We start from the raw sequence: 26,162 nt of genomic DNA, 5'->3' as shown, positions 1-26,162 counted from the left end.
CTGATGTTTATAAATGAATACATCTTCCTCTCCTTCATCTTTAATATAGATGTTATCTTCATTGTCTGTCTTCCTCAGGCTCTTATTGAGTTGTTAAATGTTTAAAACACACTCTTACTTTTTAATAGCTGGACGTCGGCAGTTTGCCCGTCATGAATGGGCCCAGAAGGCAGCCTATCTTTTGGGCTGCACCTTGGAGGAGCTGTCCTCTTCGATCTTTAAGCATCAGGCCAAAGGCCTGAAGCGCTCTACCTCATTTAGAGGAGGACCAGATGAGGCGGGCCAGGGTGAAAGCTCAGGTAAAACCTTCAGTCTTGAAACAATTTTTATGTTGGTGTTAAGCTAAAATCTTTGTCTTGACCTTAAATGATGAACAATATAGAGAAGTGCAGCTGAAATTTGATCATGTTACTGTACCATTGAAATGTTGATTTACTTCTAAAATGATGTAAATCAGAAAATGTCCTGTTAAAAGCAAACTGCAAAAAATGTGACTAAACATCTGTATTCAACTGTGGGTACCCAAGAATAATTGATATTTAATGACCAACTTCAACTGTTTTATCCATTTGTTTGTTACCACTTTTTAAATTTTGTCTCAGACAGTTAAGTTCTTGTAAGAAAATGTTTTCCTCTCTATTTGTTTGTAACGAATGAAAAATGCAATCCTAATTTGGCCATACTTGCCCTGAAACAGTAGATATAATTTCTTAACTGTGGCTCTGATGTATTGTCTTTTGATATTGTGTCTCACAGGCTCTAAGGTCACAGCTCTGGAGTGTTTGGAGGCCATGGCATCGGGACTCTACTCTGAGCTCTTCACTCTTGTCATCTCCCTAATCAACAGGTTAAGCCTCAACATATACCTCTAAATTTACTATATTGTAAGATGCAATGAAAAAATTTGGAGTCCCTTTCTATTTGCGCATTAATGGAGTGCAGCACGGTCATGTGCGTTCAACAGGTGTGACAAGAAACTGTCAGTCGATTCCATACACTTGCATTTCATGGCAGTCTTGAGTTTTTTTTCACTTCTATAACTCTGAATTTCTGTGATGGAATCTTTTAAACCCACATGTCTTTGTCACAGAAAAAAGCAATCATGCATTTTGTTTTTTTAATAGATTTATTATAGTAGTAGTATTGTATCTCTGATCTCTCCTCTCGACAAGTACTGCTAAAATAGATTTGTTGGATTACTTTTTTTTTTTTTTAATATATGTTTATTATTTTAATATAAATTTGTTGGCTTTCTGACATAGATTTGTTTCTTCAGCATAGTCCCTTGATGGGTTGCGAGTCGGGACTTTGGGGGAGGGGGATTTTGTCATATTTCCAGAACACCTATAAAGAAATCCATGAAGGAACCAAAATGTATGATAGTTTTTTTCTTTTTGGGACATAGAGGCATGTGTTTTAATCATTACACCATAGATAATCAGAGTTATAGATGTCATTGGAAACTTAAGACTGCCATGATATACATGGTTTTTACTAGTGCATGTAAACTTTAGTTCACGACTATATGTTGCACATCTGTCCAGACATGAAACTAACACATCTCTGAAACAGCTGAAGGAGAATGTAACAGTATTGTCTTATTTATGTTATTTTTGCATTTGCACATAGAATTTTACACACCCTGGATGCTGAATGTTTTCCAGATTTTGACAGATTGTTAATTTTTACTGACACACAAGTGGATCGCACACCCATAGTAAATGACAAACAGAAAATGACATAAAGAGGAAACATTTAAATCAAACAAAAAAATTGGAACAAAAAATTAAAGCTGGAGCAATTACACCAGCATGAACAAGGAGAAGTGTTATCTGTCAATATTACAATGATATGCTATAGACATACATATATGGTGTTTTTCTCAAGAAACCAAGGTCAAAGTATGATCTTGTCACGTGTACAGAACCACTGGCGTTGTCAACGCATACCATATCGATTTTCTATAAAACCATAACAACAAAACAGAAACTGCTATCCTCTGTTTTTTTTTCTTTTTGTCATTGTATATTTAATTTCTGGGGATTTTTGACAGACAATCAAGCACTATACAGAAGTCTGCAACTTCCCAGTGTCAGGACATCATTGCTAAAGAGTCCCGATATATTTGTGTCCCTCAGGGCTCTGAAGTCCAGTCAGAACTCTTTGTGTTCCCTGCTGATTGTGGACACTCCAGGTTTCCAGAATCCTCGGCTGGCTCAGCAACAGCGGGGAGCCACATTTGAAGAGCTCTGCCACAACTACACCCAGGAGAGACTGCAGACACTGTTCCATCAACGTACCTTTGTCCAGGAGCTGGAGAGATACAAGGAGGTGCAGCTGGGCTGACAGAGCATGACACTAAGCAAGGGCATAGACATCCCCACATATATAAGGGCATCTCAAACAATTACAGTATCATTAAAAATAAATATTTTCCTTCACTTACTTAGGAAAGTGAAAATTAAATATATTCTAGACATAAAGTAAAACGTTCCAAGCATTTTCTAGTTTATTTTTGATAGCTATGGCTTACAGCTCAAAAAATGTTTAAAACCATATCTTAAAATATTAGAATATTTCATTTTAAATTTGAGAAAATTATTATTCTAATAGTATGGATTCAGTGTATCTCTCAGTTTTGTTCAGTGCGCACAAGAACAATCATGAGGTGGACTACTGACTTGAAAGTTGTCCATCATCAACACCCTCTACAGGAGTTTAGGCCACAGAGGGTCATTGTTGAAAAGGCTGCTTGTTGGCAGAGTGCTGTGTTGAAGCATGTTCATGGAAAGTAGACTGGAAAGGAAAAGTGTGGTAGGAAAGTGTGCACAAGCAACAGCGATGACTGCAGTCTTTAGGGATTGTCAAGAAAAGTTGATTCAAGAATTTGGAGAGCTTCACAAGGACTGAGGCTGGTGTCGGTGCATCAAGAGCCATAAAGTACACCGTCTTTAGAAAAGACGCTACAAGTGTCACATTCCTAATATCAAGACACTCCTGAACCAGAGACAATTCTAGATGTGTCTTACCTGGACTCAGGAGAAAAAGAAGTAGACTGTAGCTCAGTAGTCCAAAGTTTTCTTTTTTAAAAAAAGTACATTCTGTATTTCGTTTGGAAATCAATGTTCCAGAGTCAGGAGGAAGAGTGCAGAGGCAGATAATCCAAGGTATTTGAAGTCCTGTTTGAAGTTTCCACAGTCTGTGATGATTTGGGTAAAGATTTTAGAACACTTTATACCTCCATCTGCTGACAGTCTTTATGGAAATACCAATTTCCTTTTCCAACAGGACTTAGTACCTGCCCACAGAGCCAGAACTATTACCAAATGATTTGTTGACCATGATATTTCTGTACTTAATTGGCCAGCTGACTCACCTGGCCTGAACCCCATAGAGAATCTACTGAGTATTGTTAAGAGGAAAATAAGAAGCAAAAATACAAACGAGCTGAATGCCGCTATCAAGGCAAACTTGGGCTTCAATAACACCTCAGCAGTGCCACTGACTGATCCTCTCCATGATACACTGTATTGATGCAGTAATGTGTGGTCAAAGAGCCTCAACCATGTGTATAAACATGCTTTTCAGATGTTGGACATTTCTGTATTGTAAAACCTTTTTATATTTGATAACTTGAGATATATTTTAATAAGTTGAGATAGTGGATTTGAAGTTTTCATGAGCTTCAATATAAATAAGACAAAATAGAGTCGTGACATTTTAGACTTTATGCCAAGATAGTTCTGGTTTCACTTGATCAGGTTTTGAGATAGCTTCTTGCGCTCCAATCCAATTGATTCCAGGGGGAAATTATGCACCTAGCAATTCATCCATTATCCATACACTGCTTAATCCTCATTAGGGTTGTGGGAGGCTGGACTCTATCCCAGCTGACTTCCAGGTGACTGGACAGGTCACCAGTCTATCACAGGGCTACATACAGAGACAAACAATCACTCTCACATTCACACCTACGGACTGTTTAGAATCACCAGTTAACCTCAGCATGTTTTTGGACCATGGTAGGAAGCCGGAAAGCCCAGAGAAAACCCCACTGCACAGGGATCACCCAGCAATGAATGCTTTACAACTTATATTGCATCTTATATTGAGGGACTCTGGATAATCCACAAAACACGCTGTGTTTAGCAGTTTTCTTAGGGACTATTCCTGGTGCTGGACGTAGTTCCAATGAGAGCTGTTCACATAAAAATTTGTGGATTATCCTGAATTTCAAGAGAAGTAAGAGAGCAGCATGACCTGCATATATGCATAACTCTTTTGTGCATATTCAAGTGTTAAAAAGCTTATAGTGTATGGTCTAAAGCTACTACAGAAAATACAGATCAGTTCACCTTTAGACACATTCTTAGAAATCTCTGTCCATTCCAGTTTACTTTCTGTAGTTACTTGATGTTATTCCATGAAAAATTCATTGTGGTGCTCTTCAAAATCAGATATGAAATATTAGCGAAACTTTGTGCTAATACAAATACACAATCACTCAACCCAATCAACAGGCTCGCAGTTTATTGATGATCTTCCGCTTTAAATGTCTGTAGTTTACTAACCTACGTTTTTATCCCCTCATCTGTCTAGGAAAACATAGAGCTTGCTTTAGATGACATAGAGTCCAGTACCTCACTGTCCGTAGCAGCTATTGATCAAGCCTCAACCCAAGCACTGGTAAGCAAGCTCTCACCTACACTGTCTCTGTTTTGCTTCAACCTGAAACATGTCATGGAATTTGTGGTCTCAATAATGTTGTAGATGTGTTTAGTGAAGCCTTGAGATATTCAGGTCTAGATTCAGGAGCAGTTAGTTTGGCCCTGAGTTTTAATCTGACTCAGAAAGACTTCAATGCAAGTCAAGATGTAGCCAAACAAGTGCTCCAAAATACCACTGAGCAAGGAAATAGCCTTTTTCATCACTGCTGGCCAGTGCAAATAGTTGTAACTGTGAGGCTAATCTAGCAAAGCAGATGATCTGAGATCCAGGAAGGACAATTCTGTTCTGTGCTTATGTGAGTCTATGTTGCCTTTTTTGACAGAAATCTATGAATTTGCCTGTTATTTCTGACCATTTAATTTTATCTTGCTTGAGTAACAGAATCCCCAACTAAGAAACCATTTTGAAAATTGAAATGCTATTTTTAATTTCAGTTCTTATCATTTTGGCACAAATGATTTTCTTTTGCAGCTGATTTTTAATATACTGGGCCTCTACATGCCTTTCACACAGATTCTGTGTTGCTTTGGAAACCCATTTTGTTTCATCAGATTCATGTTTCCTTATTTTACAAACATGCATTGGACACAATAGGGACCAGTTTGGCCTGAACTGTTATCACTGAATAAAGAACAGGATGATAGATTAGTTCTGTAGTACATGGGAGTCCCTAGGTTTCAATAGAGGGTACATATAGTGACTTTAGTGTGTGTACTTTTTGACTCCAAAATAGGATGGAGATCTGAGCTCTATGCAAGCCACTCCAAGACCAACATCCATGTGCACAAACAGTTCCAATTTAGTATCATCAGACACACAGACTCCCAAGACTCATCCTTACCTTTCAAATGCCCACGGGCAAACATCAGTCTGGCTCTGATGTGCCGCTCTTTGAGCAAAGGCGTTCTTCTGGGATGATGGCCCTGAAGCCCACCATGAGGAAGAGCCCTCACAACTGTGTTCCTTGAAACATCTTCAGGTCAGCAACAATCACCTTGGCAGATGTGCGGGGCTTCTTGCTGACATCTCTGACTGTTTTCCTCCGCAGGGTTCTTGAAATCTTGCGCTTTTGACCACACACAGGTTTGTCTCTTACAGAATATGTCTCCTTGTGCTTAGTAATCATGCAACGTACCGCTGAGTGATTTAAATTTGAATGGGTTGAAACAGTTTTTGTGTGGTTGTTTTAGCATTCTGTGCTATTTAGCACCTACCAGAGGGGAGGAGTTGGAACAGATAGAGCGTATCTGGACACACTGTGAACTTTTTGTTTGACATTTGGCTGCACAGTACCTGCTGACTGTCTCACGATCTGAAGTGATGAATAAAGTGGTGGATACACATTTTGCCTTGACTTGAAAATTTTTAAATCAAGGTCAAGCAAAAGTGATTGTAACATTTGTGCCTGCTGGTCTTCATCACAGGTTCGTACTCTGGCCAGGACGGATGAGGCTCGAGGTCTTCTGTGGCTGATGGAAGAGGAGGCTGTTCAACCTGGAGGTTCAGAGGAAACCATGCTGGAGAGACTCTTCAGCTACTATGGCTCTGCACAGGGAGAAAACAAAGGTGAGCACTTAACCATCACTGCCTGCTAAAGCAAACACAGTGCTGCTGGACGTTTAAGAAGCTAGCAGCACTGATCATACTCCATCCATCCATCCATCCATCCATCCATCCATCCATCCGTCCATCTTCTACCGCTGGTCCGAGTCGGGTCGCGGGGGCAGCAGCTTTAGGAGGGAAGCCCAGACCTCCCTCTCCCTGGCCACATCATCTAGCTCCTCCCGGGGGACCCCAAGGCGTTCCCAGGCCAGCTGAGAGACATAGTCTCTCCAGCGTGTCCTGGGTCTTCCCCGGGGCCTCCTCCTGGTGGGACGTGCCCTAAACACCTCACCAGGGAGGCGTCCAGGGGGCATCCTAATTAGATGCCCGAGCCACCTCATCTGGCTCCTCTCTACGCGGAGGAGCAGCGGCTCTACTCTGAGATCCTCCCGGATGGCCGAGCTTCTCACCCTATCTCTAAGGGAGAGCCCAGCCACCCTGCGGAGGAAACTCATTTCAGCCGCTTGTACCCGCGATCTTGTTCTTTCGGTCACTACCCAAAGCTCGTGACCATAGGTGAGGGTAGGAACGTAGATCGACCGGTAAATTGAGAGCTTCGCCTTTCGGCTCAGCTCCCTCTTTACCACGACGGACCTGTACAGCGCCCGCATTACTGCGGACGCCGCAGCAATCCGCCGGTCGATCTCTCGCTCCATCCTTCCCTCACTCGTGAACAAGACCTCAAGGTACTTAAACTCCTCCACTTGGGGCAGGACCTCATCTCTGACCTGGAGAGTGCACTCCACCCTTTTCCGGCTGAGGACCATGGACTCAGATTTGGAGGTGCTGATCCTCATCCAAACTGCTTCACACTCGTCTGTGAACCGATCCAGTGAGAGTTGGAGGTCCTGGCATGACGAAGCCAACAGGACCACATCATCCGTGAAAAGCAGTGACGGAATCCTGAGGTCACCAAACCGGACTCCCTCAACACCCTGGCTGCGCCTAGATATTCTGTCCATAAAAATTATGAACAGAATCGGTGACAAAGGGCAGCCCTGGCGGAGTCCAACTCTCACTGGAAACGAGTTCAACTTATTGCCGGAGATGCGGACCAAGCTCTGGCACCGGTCATACAGGGAACGGACAGCCTGTATTAGGTGGTCCGTTACCCCGTACTCCCGGAGCACTCCCCAGAGGATTCCCCGAGGGACACGGTCGAAAGCCTTCTCCAGATCCACAAAACACATGTGGACTGGTTGGGCAAACTCCCATGCACCCTCAAGGACCCTACTGAGGGTGTAGAGCTGGTCCACAGTTCCACGGCCAGGACGAAAACCACATTGCTCCTCCTGAATCCGAGGTTCGACTATCCGGCGGACCCTCCTCTCCAATACCCTTGAATAGACCTTCCCGGGGAGGCTGAGGAGTGTGATCCCCCTATAGTTGGAACACACCCTCCGGTCCCCCTTTTTGAAAAGAGGGACCACCACCCCGGTCTGCCAATCCAGAGGCACTGCCCCCGATGTCCACGCGATGTTGCAGAGACGTGTCAACCAGGACAGCCCCACAACATGCAGGGCCTTGAGGAACTCCGGGCGGATCTCATCCACCCCCGGGGCCCTGCCACCGAGGAGCTTTTTAACTACCTCGGCGACTTCGACCCCAGAGATGGGAGAATCTACGCCTGAGACCCCAGGCCCCGCTTCTGAATCAGAAGACGTGTCGGTGGGATTGAGAAGGTCTTCGAAGTATTCCTTCCACTGGTTCACAATGTCCCGAGTTGAGGTCAGCAGCACACCATCCCCACTATACACAGTGTTAACAGTGCACCGCTTTCCCCCCCTGAGACGCCGGATGGTGGACCAGAATCTCTTCGAAGCCGTCTGGAAGTCGTTTTCCATGGCCTCGTCAAACTCCTCCCATACCCGAGTTTTTGCCTCGGCGACAGCCGCAGCTGCAGCCCGCTTGGCCAGCCGATACCTGTCAGCTGCCTCCGGAGTCCCACAGGCCAAAAAGGCCCGGTAGGACTCCTTCTTCAGCTTGACGGCATCCCTTACCGCCGGTGTCCACCAACGGGTTCGGGGATTGCCGCCGCGACAGGCACCGACCACCTTACGGCCACAGCAATGATCGGCCGCCTCAGCAATGGAGGCACGGAACATGGTCCACTCGGACTCAATGTCCCCCACCTCCCTTGGGACATGGTTGAAGTTGACCGGAGGTGGGAGTTGAAACTCCTTCTGACAGGGGACTCCGCCAGACATTCCCAGCACACCCTCACGATCCGTTTGGGTCTGCCAGGTCTGACTGGCATCCTCCCCCACCATTGAAGACAACTCACCACCAGGTGGTGATCGGTTGACAGCTCCGCCCCTCTCTTCACCCGAGTGTCCAGGACATGCGGCCGCAAGTCCGACGATACGACAACAAAGTCGATCATCGAACTGCGGCCTAGGGTGTCCTGGTGCCAAGTGCACATATGGACACCCTTATGCCTGAACATGGTGTTCGTTATGGACAATCTGTGACGAGCACAGAAGTCCAATAACAGAACACCGCTCGGGTTCAGATCGGGGGGGCCGTTCCTCCCAATCACGCCTCTCCAGGTCTCACTGTCATTGCCAACGTGAGCGTTGAAGTCCCCCAGCAGAACTATGGAATCCTCAGAAGGGGCGTTCTCCAGCACCCCCTCTAAGGATTCCAGAAAGGGCGGATACTCCAAACTGCTGTTCGGCCCGTAGGCGCAAACAACAGTAAGGAACCGTCCCCCCACCCGAAGGCGAAGGGAGGCCACCCTCTTGTCCACCGGGGTAAACCTCAACACACAGTCACCGAGCCGAGGCGCAATGAGTATTGACACCCCTGCTCGGCGCCTCTCACCATTGGCAACTCCACGAGAGGAAGAGAGTCCAACCCCTCTCGAGAGGGCTGGTTCCAGAGCCCCTGCTGTGTGTGGAGGTGAGGCCGACTATATCAAGTCGGAACTTCTCAACCTCGCACACCAGCTCAGGCTCCTTCCCCGCCAGAGAGGTGACGTTCCACGTCCCTAGAGCCAGCTTGTGTAGCCGGGGGTCGGTACGCCAGGCTCCCCGCCCCTGGCCGCCGCCCAACACACATAGCACCGGACACCTATGGCCCCTCTTGCCGGTGGTGGGCCTGCTGGAGGGGGGTCCCACGTCTCTTTTTCAGGCTGTGCCCGGCCGGGCCCCGTGGGAAAAAGCCCGGCCACCAGACGCTCGCCATCGAGCCCCACCCCCGGGCCTGGCTCCAGGGGGGGACCCCGGTGACCCGCGTCCGGGCAAGGGACTCGTGGTTGCAAAGTTGTTACTCATCATTGGGGTCTTCTGGGCTGCTGTTTGTCTGGTCCCTCACCCAGGACCTGTTTGTCTTGGGAGACCCTACCAGGGGCATAAAGCCCCCGACAACATAGCTCCTGGGATCATTGGGGCATGCAAACCCCTCCACCACGATAAGGTCGCAGCCCAGGGAGGGGACTGATCATACTCCTGAGGGCGAAATATTTCCTTTGTGTTGCAGGAACTGGTCTGCTGCTCCGAGGAGAGAAGCCCCACCTCTTTCTTCTGGGCCACAGCCATGGGACAGACTGGGTGGAATACAACACTCAGGGCTGGCTGAGCCACGCCAAGCACAACCCTGCTGCCCAGAATGCTGCCACACTGCTGCAGGACTCCCAAAAGTATGACTGCACTCAGCAATCCCATACAACAGCCATTTTTTTAGAACAGAGTCAGTAGTTGTTAGGGATAGTTGCGGCCTTTTTTACATGCTGCACGATCATGTGACTGGCAGTTATCAGTAGTGCATTAATCAACTAGTTGTTAATGTAATTCCTTACTTCTAAAAAATAAAACAAAACTCGATGTGAGGACTGGTACTGAATCCCTTTATAAGAGGTGGCATTTACACAAACTTTAATAACTAGCGCAATGAAGTTGTTGGTGGATGCAGTTAGCTACACATGATTACAGTAGTTGTTTTTATCACAAGCAGCTTATCTGTTTTTCTGATGTAAATATTATTCAATGATTCAAAAAAAGCAAACACTGTCACATCTTTCAGACATGCGCCCCATACCGTTTATCTGTCACTTTTATGTCTGAAACGTCCATCTTACTGGGTCAGACCAAGTAACCTTTCAGCATGACATAAGTCTGAAGTGAACCATCACATTAAAGGATTGACATGCACAAGCAACGGTATTTCAAACTGGGGGAAGTGATTTAGGAAAGACTTTTTTCACATTTCAGCACAAATACTCGTCAAACATCACAGAGACCAAACAACACAGGTTGTGCACCAAAATCACATCAAACCTTTCCACTCACTTTGCTCTACAATTTCAAATCTATTAGGCTACAGAAATGAAATATCCTTAAAAATCAGACTTTACTGTGGACAAACAGACACTAACAGCTTAGCTCAATGATACCCTTCAATAATGAGCATAATTTAAGCTTTTTTAAAATTTACTACTAAACATTAACAGAAATTTAGTGCTTCTATTTATTTGGGACTGTTTCTCTTGAGTTTATTAAATCTGTTGGCCTCAGAGACCAGCGGTTTCCATGAGTGTCTCTAAAGACAGAGAGTTGTGCACATTTACGCAAGTGGAACAGTTACAATGTTGATAACTTCATTAAATTCTTATATTTATAAATGATCTCTAAAAGAGGATGAGAGCAGATAAGTTCAGGCCTAAATCTGACAAGTCACACGTGTAGGCTTACGTGTCTTAAGATGAGACAGCTGAAGTGTCTCATACACACAATATTGCAGCTTAGTTTGTTACTTCCAGCTGTTTAGGACTATTTCCTCTGAGTTTAGTAAACACCTGCATCATCTCACAGCAAAAGGATCCACGAGTGTTTCAAAAGAGAGAGAATTGGGCACATGTATGCCTGGAGCAACAGCAGAAACTTTGTTATTCTAAATTATCTCTGACATAGAAAGGGGCCGATCAGGATGGAACAACAGGTCTTACCCTGGACTTTTCTTTATCTCAGACAGGTGAGGTGTCACACACAGTCACACTTTATGAGCTGCAAGTAAATGCTTTGTTATATCACAGATGTCCTTAGCTCAGTCATGAGTTTCGGTTTCACTGTTTAAGACATCAGAAATAAACTGGGCTGTTAGTTATTTGGACAGTTTCAAAACCTGACATTCATTTGTGTGTTTTTGTCTTGTTATGTGTTGTACATCATTTGGTGTATTGTCTAATCTGGTATGAATGACACATCTCGTGTGTACCATGTCTCTCTCTGACACTGTGGGAGTTATCTCTGCATGAAGCTATAAGAATTCACATTCACGGAAAAGGGATCTATGTTTGAATGACAGAATGTCATCACTTTAATGGATTAATGAAGTCAGTGATGTCCCATATCCCTTGTATTTTAAAATGTCAAAAATTTGTCAGAAAAGGGTGTAGCTGTCACATTTGCTACTAGTAAAGTCAAATGTCTTTAAAATATGCTTGCTGCCACTCACTGCTCAATGCTACACTGAATGAAATGTGTGTATTATCTGTGTTATTACTTAAATAACTATTTCTCTATCTAGTCCTTTATATATTCATAAAAACTGTCTCTGGGAAATTAATATTTCAGTGTGGTCTAGCTGAAGCCAAATAACTTGTCTGCTATGAAAAGCAAGAAATTCAACTTTGAATAACTGGTAACTAAGTAACTACTCAAAATCAGATTTACATTTCCATGATTTGAGTGAGATCCACAGTTTGAGAGCAGCAGACAACACAATAAGCCATATAAATGAAGCACCCGGCCATCATGTGAGTCTCCGAACAGTTGAATATGCTCCTAATGCAATGAGATTAGCTCCCTGTATATTGTAGCGTCAGTCTTTGGTTGATGTGCAGCCACACTAATGCCATCTGTCCCTCTGCCACCACAGGAAGAACATCAGTGGGCTGTTTATGGGCCGGGCCAGTGGGGCCACAGTGTTGTCGGGTTCCATCGCCGGTCTGGAGGGCAGCTCCCAGCTCGCCCTGCGACGAGCCACCAGCATGAGGAAGACCTTCACCACAGGCATGGCTGCTGTTAAGAAGAAGAGTTTATGCATCCAGGTCAAGCTCCAAGTGGTAAGTGGTGGAGACGGTTCAGATTTAAAACTAGATTTTCATTTCCTGACAGTTTTGAATAATTCAACCAGTCCCCTTTTTTTTCTCAGCTTGTTGTTGATATTTTGTAAATCAACCTAATACACAATTGGATTTCATCACCTCAACAGTTACCTGGGTTGACATTTTGGGATTTTGCTAAACAGGGTATTCAAATTGACTGATCATAACAAAAAGTGTTTACTTATTGCTTTACTTTTTTTTTTTTTTAAATTTTCACAATCTTGTAAAGATTTTGGAATATAAGAGGAAAAAATTCAAATTTGCTTTCTTTTATATAACAAAAGTTCACATCTTTGTCTCATAAACGAAACTGTAAATTGTAGATATAATAATGTATGTAGTACACCCACAAAGAGGTTTCATAGAATTTTTCCCAAATACACCCCCCTTCCCCACAGTGTGGGCATGTGCAAACTGCATTGACTGACATTCCTCATGCTTCTGTTGGTTTTGCAATATTTGTTAGGGCAAGGTCAGCTTACTGTTGTTCTGTTATCTTTTTTTATTAGTACACAGAGCTTGGTGTCAGATATTTAACAGCATAGCTCCACCTGACTTAAACAACCAGAGCTCTAATCTGCCAGAGTGACTGAAAATGCTTGTGTAGGTGTGCAGAGCCTTTACCTAAAATCTGGAGTTGCTTCATGCAGCTACTGCAGGCCGCTTGCACAATGTAGATCGACTTTCACAATGTGAAGAAAATGTTAGCTTCTACCACTAAAAGGTACATGATGTTGTTGCAGTGACTGTTTTGCAAGCAGAGACTGATATGAGTCACCTCTTCTCTGTTCTTAGGATGCTCTGATTGACATGGTGCGTCGTTCAAAGGTTCACTTTGTCCACTGCCTGCTGCCCAAAGCTGAGGCGGTGGGAGGAGGTGATCTCCGTGTGACGCATGGAGAGAGCCCAGACTCAGGCCTTATGACTTTGGACGTGGGCCTTCTCAGAGCTCAGCTCCGGGGATCCAAGCTGCTGGATGCTCTGCGCATCCATAGGCAAGGTATTGAAGTAATTCTGAAAACCTTTATGGGAAAATTTTTTTCAGTTCAACTTACAGTGATTTAAAGAAAATGTAACCCTAATGTTGTCATGGTGATGTCAGACAGGTTGTGTGACAATATTTAACAGAAAGGCAGTGTTTCATAGTGATGGTGTAGAATATAATGATCTGAACCTTTTACATATGGTAAAATCAAATAAAACATGTCATTGGGTGCAAGATAAGATTAAAGATGGTGGAGATAGTGGGGCCTTTTTGCCGAACTGGAATTGCTTTAAATTTATTTTCATTCTACTGATAGAACAGATTCAAATGAGCCATACTTTTATTTAGTCCACTACTCTTTGGATTGTGGGTCCTGCAAAGTTCAGTACTTGGCCCAGTTTTCTTCTGTTTGCATCTGGCACCTCTTGGCCATATCATAGAATGCATTTCAACACTTCATTTTGTCACTGTTGCGTTGATGACACCGGTATGTTACATTTATTCTAAAAATCTTCATAGACTGCACTACTGCCTTGCTGTTATCAAAGCTTGGTATTTATTTACTTTTTTTGTCCCTGCAAAATAATTTTGATAAAATTGAAGTTATCATGTTCCATCTTAGACGAAAGCCAGCTAACAGGACAAATCTAACAGTTGTTTTTGGCTACTTTAACTAGGCAGCATATTATAGTCATGCTAACGCTTGTTATTTACAAATCAGAAGTCAAAACGTATTCTTAAAGCACAAATGATCCACGCCACCTCTTCCTCTTGCCTTACTATTGCAAACCATTATTTACCTGTCTCAATGATGCAGCTGTTGATGCAGCATGCAGGAGCAAGATGTATGACAAAAACTGAAGACCACATCCCATGTTGACTCCATTCCATTGACTTACAGTATATTTTTCGTATTTCAACACAAAATTTGTTCTAATGTGGTTGCTCTGGTTATGAAAAGTGCATTAGAAATAAAAGTTACGTATTCACTAGATACTAAATGTCAGGATATTTGGACTTCCTTTGCTTTGATTTTGACCACTGTTTATTGTAACCACCAACCTTGGTGAAAGTACAGCAGGAGCCCTCAGTGTATCTGATGTGAAGTAAAGTTGTTTGTAATTAAAGAAATTCAATTCCACAAAAGCGAATACACTTGTGATCACGGGCATGTGATTAATATTGGGATCATATTCTTTGGCCAGATGAGACTAAGATAAATTTGTTTGGCTCGCATGCGGTCCAACATTTTTGCCGTGGAACTGGTCAGGACTATTGCAGTGAATACGTAATCCTGACAGCAAAGCATTGGAGATGGGAGTGTGATGATAGGGGCTGCATTAGAGCAAAATGTGTTTGTACCGTTTATAGATGGCACCAAAAATGTCTGTGGATAGAACAAAATACTGGCTGTCAGCAGAACTCCCAGTCTGCCAGAGTTTGACGAAGAGGAATATTCTAGCATATCGATTAAAAGCAGCAAAAATCACACAAGTATTTCTTGTTTGATCTTGTGTGTTTCCAATTGTATTTGTCCTGAAAATCAAAGTTGACTCTTTCACACACTACTAGCTGCAGACGCTTCTTTAACCTCTGTGCTCTCATCTCTGTTCTGCTCCTACCTGCCTCCAGGATACCCAGACCACATGGTGTTCTCTGAGTTCCGCAGGCGCTTTGATGTCCTGGCACCTCATCTGACCAAGAAGCATGGCCGCCACTATCTTGTCACAGATGAGAAGAGGGTGAGTTTCTAGCAGGGTTAGTGATAATTTGAAGTGCTGATGTGAATAGTTGGACAGTGACCGCTGACATGATAGAAATGTTCTCTGTCCAACATATTGGATCACTGCATTAAGGCTTAAAGCTTCTGCAGGCAGAAATCTGAAAAACGAAAAATAACCAACAACAACAAATTGGCAGAACTTGAACATATAAGGTCTCCTCTTGCAGCTTTTCTTTCTTCGTCCTTCTGTGGGTCAGAAGGAGGACTTTGAACTGGATGCGTTGTGGGACAGGTATCCATTGCACTCTAAAACATTACACCCTGACATCCTGTTCTCACTCCTGATTTTGTTGCCATTTATACCATCTCATCTGACTGGTCAAAAGCCCTGTCATTTGTTAAAATCCCCCATAATGGGATAGATATTCTAAAGCCTGAAAATCGATTCAGGGGAAGGAGCAGAATTAAGATTCCTAGCAGATCACTTGAATTACAACATGCTGAATATTAGTATGGAATCTATGCCCAATGATGCAAAAACCTACTGTGTACCTTAGCTCCGTTTTTATTTTACAAGGTTTTTAACATCAGTAAATCCATGAAAAGACTGAAAACAACATGTGTTAGTCTGTGGTGTCAGCCCTAAACCCTCTGGTTCCTATTGAAAACAGCTTGTCAATGAAGTCTTCAACAAACAATACTCAAACATGGGAAAACAGTGCACATACTGGGAACTATTTTAATTGGATGATGGATCCATGTTGGATTCTCTAGAGAGTTCAAGGGCAGGAAGATGGTGTATTTGGGACTGGATCAAAATACACTGAAGTCTGTGTGTATTAATAGGAATGAAGGAAGGTGTCACTCACCGATGAGTTTTTGCACTGCAATGGAGCTCTGTTTCTCTCCAAAGAGGAAGATACATCAGGCTTCAGTCATACACATTTCTTTGTATGACAAATTCAGTGTTTGATTTAGTGTGTGAGGTTTATTTATTTTTTTTAGGTAAAACTAACTAATGAAGTTATTTTGATGAAATGTCAATCTTTATGCTTGGATTTGTCACAAGTGAGTAGCTCAAAGACTATCGTAAAGTTGAAAATACAAAGATTTATCTTCTTGGTACAATAAAAAAGAAAACACACCTTTCAAATCTTGCATGCCAGCAGGTTTTCGGGTTCAGAGGGTTAAACACCTGACTGAGATGCTTTGGGGGTTTGATGCAATACCTTCAAAAACATTGATATTCAATATAATTTCTGATGCCATTGGAAATACATTGTACCAACACTGAGGCATACAATTTTAGATTACAGTTAAAATATAACAAGGTTATAACATTAACAGTGGGTTTCATTTTTATATTAAAGAAAACTGTGTGATACATTTCCAAATCACACTCCAGCTATTTACTTTATCCACCCAAGCTGGTTGCCATAGTGTGCTTTAAATTGATCTTTCTTTTTATTTTAAGTCTTCAGAATTTATGAAAGTGCATTAATAAATCACTGGAGTAAAAAAATCGGAGACGAAAACGTGGAATTTTAAAAGAGTATAGTCTAGAGATTCAGTAGCTTTCTTCTTGCCCTCCACATTCTAATCTCCCAGTGTGAACAGGATCCCTTTATTCCTCTTCTCCTTCTGCTCTCTCCTCTCCGCTGTCCTTTTCCTGCTCCAAGAGCACTCTTGTGTGTAATTAATTATGATTGCACGGGCTGGCAGCATACGGCTACTGTACTGATTAATTACCGGCGGTAGGAAGAGCTCTTTCTTTCCTCCTTTCTCTCCCTCTCCCCTCCCATTCCCTCATCTATTTCCTCTTTTTTCGTGTCTCATTATCTTTCCATTTCTTTTGTATAGGAGGCAGAACAGTTTAGGAACATCCCTGAGCATATGATTAATGTCTTCACTGCATTCTATTCAGCCAGTATATAGCAGTTTTACACAAAGCAGTGATTTGCCTTTCTGAGTGGGAGGTAGGGCTGGAGGACAAACATCTCTCCATTCAGGCCTTCTGTACCTGATATGCTAAGGTTTATCTAAAATGTATAAAATGTTTTAAAAGATACTTCTGAGTCTTAAAAACTTAAAACAGATCTGGTTAGCTGAATACCTCTTTTTTGTACATGTCAGTTAAGTGTGGAAAGGAGAAGATTTAACTGGATGAATTAAGCTGATGAATGAAATCAAGCGCTACTCCTTGTACCACACTTCAGCAAACTGGCAATAAAGTGACAAAGTTCATTGGACATGAGCTGAGAGAAGACAACTCACTCAGAAAGCAGTAACAGTACCCAGTCTTCTGGGGAGTTGAGAACGAACAACGGAAAAGAAAGAAAGCAAGGAAGATGGATGAAAGGAGGTGGTGTGAAGGATAAAGATAGCATATACTTAAAGGAATAATATGAAAGATTGCTTTTAAGAGAAAAAGAAAGCAACAGAAAGAGTTTGACCGAACATGTTTTCCCCAAACAATAAACTCTGTTTTTCTGCAGCTGCAGCCCAGTTCTGTCAGTTTTTTGTTAATACAGCATGATGTAGCCATGTTATCAGTAGCCAGATGCTGGGCCTTCCAACAGCTTTTCAGACCAAACAGACAAAGAGCAGAAAGGAAATCTGTCACATCATCCAGTGCTCCGTTCAGTGACCCATCCCTTAAACCTGACATTTAAAGTTTTGTATATATTGAGGCCAATTCATGCATGTGCGTCTGCGTGTCAGCTAAGGTGATCATGATTCATCTACCTAAATCAGAGAGGATCGAGTCCATGCAGGATCCCTCTGTGGACATGGGTGTGCATGCTGCCAGACTTTAGAATTTCTTTTATTTGAGCATACTTTCCATTGACAGTGCCCAAATACAATGTGAAGGTCAAAGTTCAACAGTAATCCTGTGCTTTGTCTGCCCACTGTGCTCAATGCCCCGTAGGACTAAATGCTGACACTGTGCTACAGTCCCATCTGTAACCAGTTGCTATATACTAAAAAAGGGTAGAGAGATAGAAAACTCAACAGCATCGATTAGAAGGTGAAACTAGAGAAGCAAACTAAATTTAAAGCATTTCCCTCATGTCAGAACTATTCAGATGTCTGTCTCTCCCACAGGGATTTAAATTGTGTACTCATGCACAAATAATTCACGAAAAAAATCCTTGTGCATGATATGGATGTGATATAGACCAGTGGTGTAGTTTCTCTTTTTTGCTGCTTTTCTAGTACAGCCTGCAAAATGTATCACATTTACAAACATATTTGCTTTTATCACAAATAACCACAGGGCCAAAACTGAAGATATACTGTACCTTAAATGTCCTGTTGTCTTTCCGCTAGAAAAAACCCTATCACAAGCCTTACATTTTAAGCCAGACTCCTAGCAACCCTCTCAGAATAGCCAAACCTTGAGGGCCTATTTCAAGAGGAGTAAAAATGTGTCTTTTTTCTCTTTTAAGTCCAGTTTTAGCAAAAATGCTAAATGTCTTACGCACACTATCAGCTATTAAGATTGCTAATTGTCAGTCTCAGTATCAGCCTTCAGAAACCTCAGAGTTGTTTCCCTAGCAGGCAAATAGACTTCAGTTTGCCTTCTAAAGGTTCAGTTGACAAGATGGATGAAACCTGACTGAAAAGGGACCTGAGGAGCGCTATCTGACCTGTTTTTGTTTAAAGTCCCTCAGGGCAGATCAGGAAAGGTGTGTGATTGTGTTAGCTTATGCCAGAGGGTATTTGGTGTTTGTTGCTATGGCACCAAGCTAGCATCACTTAGGTAGGCAGATCATGTCATCATGCAGAGGTAAGGCCCCGAACAAACTGGGGTTGTTTTTGTTTGTCTGACTACTGGCTGCTTTCTGTGCTGGTTTTTTAGGCAGTGGAGGAGTTACTGGAGTCCTTGGAGCTGGAGAAGAGCACCTACCACATGGGGCTGAGCAGGGTGAGTGAAGTCACATGCATGCACATCTTTCATCACTTTATATACAAAAGAACTGTGACCTTTACTCGATAAAGGTATTTATTTTAACACATTTTAAGACATTTCCCAGTTTGTTGTACTTCTGTGCTTTTAGTTCTATGTTGATGCTGTTTTCTGCTATTGCAAACCCAACCTACCTCCATAGTGGTAATTCATGTCATACTTTCCATGCTGCTGCTCTGAGCTCATTCTTTTAATATAAATCCTGATGACTTCTACTCTACTTTACTGCCTTTGCATTCGATGTTAAAATACTGTCTGTTTACAACAGCACTTCCTGCACATATCAGCAGGTGCATCATATGTGTTGTCTAAACATGATCTAACTCTGTGACTCATGCAATTGAAAAGGTAATTAGGAAACATTTTCCATTTTCCTTGCCTACGTTTCTAGAAAAAGGTATGGGGAGCATTGAGAAGTCACTGTTGTATTGGTCATGTTTCATTCCACTGCAGTGACAATTCTCACCTTCACAACTCCTGGTGTGTTTTGTTTTTTTAATCAGGAGCTGATCTTTGCAACTCTCTGTGTCTGTGACCCTTGTCAGACAGTCAGACATGGACAGACTTTTTGAGATTAAAAAACAAAAACAACTAATCACAAGGAAAAACACAGGCAGATAGTTTTGTTAATTAGATCTGTGAATGTCTGTGGAATAAAGAACACTGAGTGCCTTAAGCTGTCAATTAGAGAAGTTTCTTGGCAGATATTGCAGCGAGTTTAACCTTGCCTGAGAGTTGGTACGTGCCAGTCAGTCTGCTTGTTTTTCCAAGTTCAGATAAAGTTTCAGTTTGGAACTTTTTTGCTCTGTGCTACTCATATTGCTAATATTATTAATGCCTCTTGTTTCATATTATATTTACTGGTTACCCACACACTGAGCCTTTTACACTCTTACTGTCTAATTATACTGTGTACCGTATTCAGTGTGACAGTCATTTTGAATAGATCAGCTACATCAAAGTGAAGAATACCACATGATTATTCCACCACTGTTCCAAAAAGTCTGAGATCACTAGTAAAGATACTTAAATACACAGTAAATTGTGTTTTTACACATGATAGGCCTGGGTGATAATATGTTTGATTGCATGAACAAATCCCAAGCTTGCTCCCTCTTGCTCATGAACAGCCTATCATATCCTTCGGTTTTGTAGTGTCCCTGTGGCTGTTGTGCAGATCTCATGAGGCGCTCTATTCAACGGCTGTCTGGGCCTGTCATCTCCTCCGTCTACACCCGCACAACTATGCTGGTCGAGGCTGTGACTGGTAGTTACCATTGTAAGATGGGCTTTACGGACAAAACACTCACACGACCCTGTCTCCTGACCACCTCAACCTAAGCAATGCACTCACACTGGCCTGACTAGACCAGAGACTAGACTAAAAGAATTCATTTGAAAATCAACTTTTTGTTTGTGTTTTTTAAAATAAAAAATAATAATCAAAATGATCAATAATTATAGCTATTGATTGAAAAAGTTTAAAGCAACATTTACACTACACCAGTCAGGCTTAACATTATGACCACCGGAAGATGAAGTGAATAACACAGACCATCTCTTCATCATGGCACCTGTTAGTGGGTTGGATATATTTGACAGCAAGTAAACATTTTGTCCTCAAAGTTGACATGTTAGAAGCAGGAAAAATGGGCAAGTGTAAGGATTTGAGCAAATTTGACAAGGACAAAATTGTGATGGCTAGATGACTGGATCAGAGCATCTCCAGAACTGCAGCTCTTGTGGGGTGTTCCTGGTCTGCAGTGGTCAATATCTGTCAAAAATGGTCCAAGGAAGGAACAGTGGAGAACCAGCGACAGAATCATGGGCGGCCAAGGCTCACTGGTACACATGGGGAGGAAGGCTGGCCCGTGTGGTCTGATCCAACAGACAAGCTACTCTTGCTCAAATTGCTGAAGAAGTTAATGCTGGTTCTGATAGAAAGGTGTCAGAATACACAGTGCATTGTAGTTTGTTGCGTATGGGGCTGCATAGCTGCAGACCAGTCAGACCAGTCCGCTAAAAGCACCAACAATGACAGCAGCACGCAAGCAGCACAGATTTCACCAGTTTGTTCAGAGCTGCATATCCTCACATGTTTCAAAAAGCTTCTTGTCATGTCAGGAATGTTTGGCCTTCTCAGTCGTCACGTGCCTCCTAAATGTTGTGTGAGGTGGAGGTCCAGTGTTTTGACAGGTATTTTATCCAAAGCTTTTTGGGAATGATTGGGGTCATTATCCTGCTGCAGTATGAATGTTCTTCACAAAGATGCAAACCACAGAGTGGGGCATGCTGCTGAAGAAGAGTGCTACCTTTCTTTGGGGAATAAGATACACTGCTTGAGTAGTGAAACAATTTTCCACTTCGTTATGTCTTTCAGGAAGTGACAGCCAATTAAAAAACAAAAAGCACAATAGTGTTGATGTAGATATCTAACACATTTTGTGCTGTTGACTTCTGAAGTCAGACAGGAAGACAGATTTTTAATTTCACCAGGGCCTTCACTGCTTGGCCATTGGATCGTCCCGTTGTCAACCATGCATAGGTGTGAAAGCTAGCAGTAAGCTGAATGCAACTCAACTGAATGCCTGTGAGGAGCAATTTTACAAATGGGTCAGCTTGAATTCAATATATACAATTCACAGTGACTAGTGGAGAAGTGAAAAAGCAGATAGGCTATTTCTGCACCTCCACTGAGGATCGGTATCAACATGGTCAGACAGTCTCAAACATCAGCAGTTCAAACCATCACATGGAGGAACACCTTTCCCAGCCGTGAAATCTATGGCAAAACAGTGAATAGGCACTGGGACAATTTAATTCAATTTCATATGGCAGAACTTCACCGCATGTGTCATCTCATCGCACGTCACATAGTAAGGTGAAGACTTAAAACTTTTTAACAGGGAAACCTCACAAACCCTAAAGGAATCCTAAGTTCCTCTGGATTCATTTTCAGCAAGTATTTGGCCACATTTTGAAGGAACAGAAACTTCCTCTTTATCTGGAAGGACAAAAAATAAAAACTTCTGACAGAACCAGGCACCCATCCATCTCGTCTGGTTGGGGTGAGAGTGGAAAAGAGGGGGTGGGGAAGTGGTTGGGTTGTAGGTAGCAGTTTAGCAGATGGAGAACAAACAGCAACACACGTGCTATTTCTTCTTACTGAAAATGATACATTTTTCTATGTCCTATCACCCGGCCTTACTGAAGAGCTTTTTTTTTTGTTTTTCTTGTGTGCTCAAACAGCAATAGCAGGACATCCTGTATGAATTACCTAACATGCCATGGAATAAAAGCATAGAAGTGAACACCCTGTTTGTAATCTTCTTTATATTTAGTGCTAATCTCTCAAGCTAGAGAGAATAGAATACTAATTTTATATCCTTGTTTTATTTTGACTCTAATTCATTATCAAAGTGTCACCCATGACACATGCCGTCGGGGCTTTGCAGGTGTGTGTATGTTCTCTAGGCTGGTTAAAGACCCAGCTGTCATTGCCAAATTGTCTTTGTGGTTTCCTGCCAGCTTGTATGTGGCTCTCTGCCTGGTATCACTAAACCATTCCTACACTGACAAATGGGTCTCTGAGGAGCACAGCAGTTAATGTTAATCAGATGTGTTTTTTTTCTCCAAGGCGAGTTTGACATCATCTGCCCACAACCGGAGCACTGGAGCAAAATGTATTTATGGTTGTATCCATGTGGTGGGAGGGAACAAAAAAAAAAAAGTTCAACTGTTGATAACTTAGTCATTCCTAATCACTATTTTAACCACAACAAAAAGCTTATACGTTATTTAAAGTGTTCAAATAAAAGTGCAAGCACGAGGCCTGAGTTTGCCAACGGATAAGAAAACCTTATTTAAACAAGAGAACCAGTTTTGTACAGGCTGCTTGTTTAAAATTAAATAACAAAAAGTCAGGATCTTTAAAGTTTAACTGTCTAGGTATGAGAAGCTGAAAAAAATAAAAGCCATATAAATAAAAACAAAACAAACAAAACCTATCTAAAAAAGACAAGGGCAACCTTCTTTAACATTCTGGTGTGCTGACCGGTCCTGGGTCCTGAACAAGGCATTATCTCTCTGTGGCAGTAAACATAACATATGAGAACAGGACTACTATGCTGTATTCAACTTCACCAGATTCTCCTGGCTGATTAACAACATGCTGGTAATTAATCCATAATAACGGCATTGTAGCATCAGGACTACAACTCTCTACTGAAACTCCACCTCAAACAACAGGAGGACCTCTCATAATACCAAGGCACAAGTATCAAAACAGTGAATCTCCCAAGTGACCGCAAAAGCACTGCAGGACTCTGAGGCACAGATAGTCAGACAGTAGCTGCTTGTAACAGGTTCTCTCTAACCTCAGGATATACATGTTGCTATCCCTTTGCATACTTGCATACTTTGCATACAAGGCCATACATGGGCATTGTTGTTTACTCTGTGGATATATTTCTGTGTTCATGCCAACCCATTGGAACTTTATCGTTTCACCACACGCGCCCCACATATTGTGTATTAATGAAGTAAAATCATTTGTAAACTTCTGTAGATGATATCAAAATGCCTCTTGTTAAATGTATGGGAAGTCAGAGTCCTAGTAGAATTTGAGGTGAGCTAACTGTGCAGTCTAACATTGCCTTTTGTATTTTACTGAGCATGGCCTTAAATATTATCTAGTATCTCTGGCTGTTTTTCTTGTGCAGGGGCTGGAGCCCGTCCCAGCTCACCCATTTATATTATTAAATTACAGCTACGGGCAATTTAGAGTTTCCAAGTAATCGGACCTACGTGTCTTAGAACAGTGGGAGAAAGGAGACCCACAAAGGCAGCCTCCAGACAGAGAGGTCCAAGCTGAACCATGGATTCAGAACAATTGCTGTGGGCCAACTGTGCTGATAGCTATATGGTGGACCTAAGAACCTTTTCATTTTGCTAGGGCTGTAAATAGGATAAGTTGTTAAATAGAGTGACTATAAGCCTGGGACCTGGGATGCTCACAATCTGGGTAAATATTCATTGCTAAATGTTTTATAGTGACTCACAAGGTCTGCAAGACATCAAAACAGCAAGCTTAAACTGTGGCCATACTTCACCCTTTGCTTAACCAATTTTGAAAATTATAGTCAGGTAGAAACAGTCACATCCTCAGAAGGACAAAACCTCACTCTGGCTCTATTTAATGAATCCACTTCCACAAAAAGCTGGCAGCTAATTCAGGGTGCAGAAACACAGCGCTGTCTCTCCTCAGACACAAATTATCGTGAAGGAGTTAGAAACATTATGGTTTAGGCTTTTACAGGGGCCCCATGTCAGTCTGTCATCATTCTTCAGAGTCAAAACTGAAGTTGTGCTTTCATTGGCATTCAGGAAGTAGCACAACTGCTGTCCAAAACATCAGCAAAAGACATGGAGATGGGGAATGAGACTATAGTGATTAAGCTAGAGAAATTAAAGAGATAGCTGATGTGGACAGCCAAGACATTAAGCAACATGCTGCAAGCATCATGATGTTTCCCATTGTGTAGGTAAAACGTTTACAAGGATTTCATAATGATATAAGCATGAATAACATAAAGTCAAATTCGGACATAGTAAACACAAGACAAACACTGCTGAGGCCTTGTCACTTACTGGTTTCCATTCGTCAGATGGTATTTGAGTTATCGCTTCAAAATTATACTTTGCTCTCAGTTAGAGCAATTCAGCTAATCATCCTTCCACTGTAATACAGAAGGTTCAAATGTTCAAGCATAATTTATTACAGTGCTGTCAGCCCAAGTGTTGATCACTCTCGAAGGCCATAGACAAAACGCTGTCAGAGTTTGATGTAGGTCAGGAATAGACAGCTGTTGAGCACCAACGGTGGAGAGCTTAGGAGGGGCAAGCAGAATGAGAGGTACATCACAGCAACATCATCTTTGTTTCTTCCATTAGCCCACACCGTCAGCTGGAGCAAGGCATCTCATGAGAATATGCCATTTTCTTGCCCTTATCGCATGTCAGTTTTAAATGTTCTTAGTATGAGTTTCAGTTGACGTATATCAAATGGTGAATGGGTGTTGCACTTATGAACAGTGGATAAAATAGTTTAAAAAAATATTTAGGAGTAAATCTATAGAGAGAATAAATCCTGAATAAGACATAGTACTGAACTCACATACTCAGTATTCAAGGACTCTCAATTAGATTAGGGCATCACTGGTTTGATGAAAACACTCCCTAGAGCTTCTGATTCCCTAGGTAGTGCCTAGTCAGTTGACAGTCCATCCATGCTTAACGCCATCAGTTGAGTCAGACAAACTGGATATACCTCAGGCAGACATAGAAGTCAGTTTGTTGCAGTGACAAGTGGGTTTTCCCTTGTTGTGTCCTCATTCCATGATGGAATTTAGAAACAATTCTTTTCCAACTCAATAGTTCTCTGAAACTGTAAAGTGGAGCTTGGCATGTTTGCATTGACATGACACACTGCTAAAAAACAATAAGGCCATGTAATTAAATCTTTTACATGGCCTTGGAGGAGTTTTTCCCCACTCTTCTCTGCATAATAGTTTTAATTCAACCACATTAGATGGTTTTAGAACATGAACTGCCCTTTTAAAGTCTTGCCACAGCATTTCAATTGGATTCAAGTCCGGACTTTGACTTAGCCACTCCAAAATCTCAATTTTGTTCTTTTTGAGCCACTTAGAGGTGGACTTGATTGTGGCTTTAGCTCACTGTCATGCTGCAAATCCTATTTGTGTTGAGCTTTAGGCCATGAACTGATGGTGAATATCCTCCAGAAGGATTTTCTGACAGAGAGCAGAATTCATGGCTCTATTAATTATGACAAGTCTCCTGATCCTGTGGAAGCAAAGCGGCCCCAAACCATCACACCACCATTTTTCACTGTTGTTATCATGTTCTTTTTATGGAATGCAGTATTAGATTTACACCAGATGTAACGGACCCATGTCTTCCACCTTTGACACATCAGTCTACAGAATGTTTGCCAAAGGTCTTGGGGCTCATCCAGAATTTTATTTTT

At 42.3% G+C, this 26,162-nt stretch overlaps 1 protein-coding gene across 13 annotated transcripts in view; it reads left to right on the top strand.

Moving 5' to 3' along the window:
- Nucleotides 1-26,162, top strand: part of myo18ab (myosin XVIIIA b) — a 207,556-nt gene that overhangs the window by 108,169 nt on the left and 73,225 nt on the right. For all 13 annotated transcript variants that reach the window (XM_055012350.1, XM_055012349.1, XM_055012348.1 and 10 more), the window contains 10 exons: nucleotides 129-299; nucleotides 757-847; nucleotides 2,139-2,331; nucleotides 4,600-4,686; nucleotides 6,153-6,294; nucleotides 9,811-9,970; nucleotides 12,208-12,394; nucleotides 13,232-13,436; nucleotides 15,054-15,163; nucleotides 19,007-19,072. In XM_055012350.1, the coding sequence (XP_054868325.1) occupies nucleotides 129-299; nucleotides 757-847; nucleotides 2,139-2,331; nucleotides 4,600-4,686; nucleotides 6,153-6,294; nucleotides 9,811-9,970; nucleotides 12,208-12,394; nucleotides 13,232-13,436; nucleotides 15,054-15,163; nucleotides 19,007-19,072 (1,412 nt within the window). The remainder of the gene's footprint in view (nucleotides 1-128; nucleotides 300-756; nucleotides 848-2,138; nucleotides 2,332-4,599; nucleotides 4,687-6,152; nucleotides 6,295-9,810; nucleotides 9,971-12,207; nucleotides 12,395-13,231; nucleotides 13,437-15,053; nucleotides 15,164-19,006; nucleotides 19,073-26,162) is intronic.

Source organism: Amphiprion ocellaris, chromosome 7 (assembly GCF_022539595.1).
Source record: "Amphiprion ocellaris isolate individual 3 ecotype Okinawa chromosome 7, ASM2253959v1, whole genome shotgun sequence".
Lineage (NCBI taxonomy): Eukaryota > Metazoa > Chordata > Actinopteri > Pomacentridae > Amphiprion > Amphiprion ocellaris.
The sequence above is the reverse complement of the archived record's forward strand: the minus strand, read 5'-3'. Positions and strand labels throughout refer to the sequence as shown.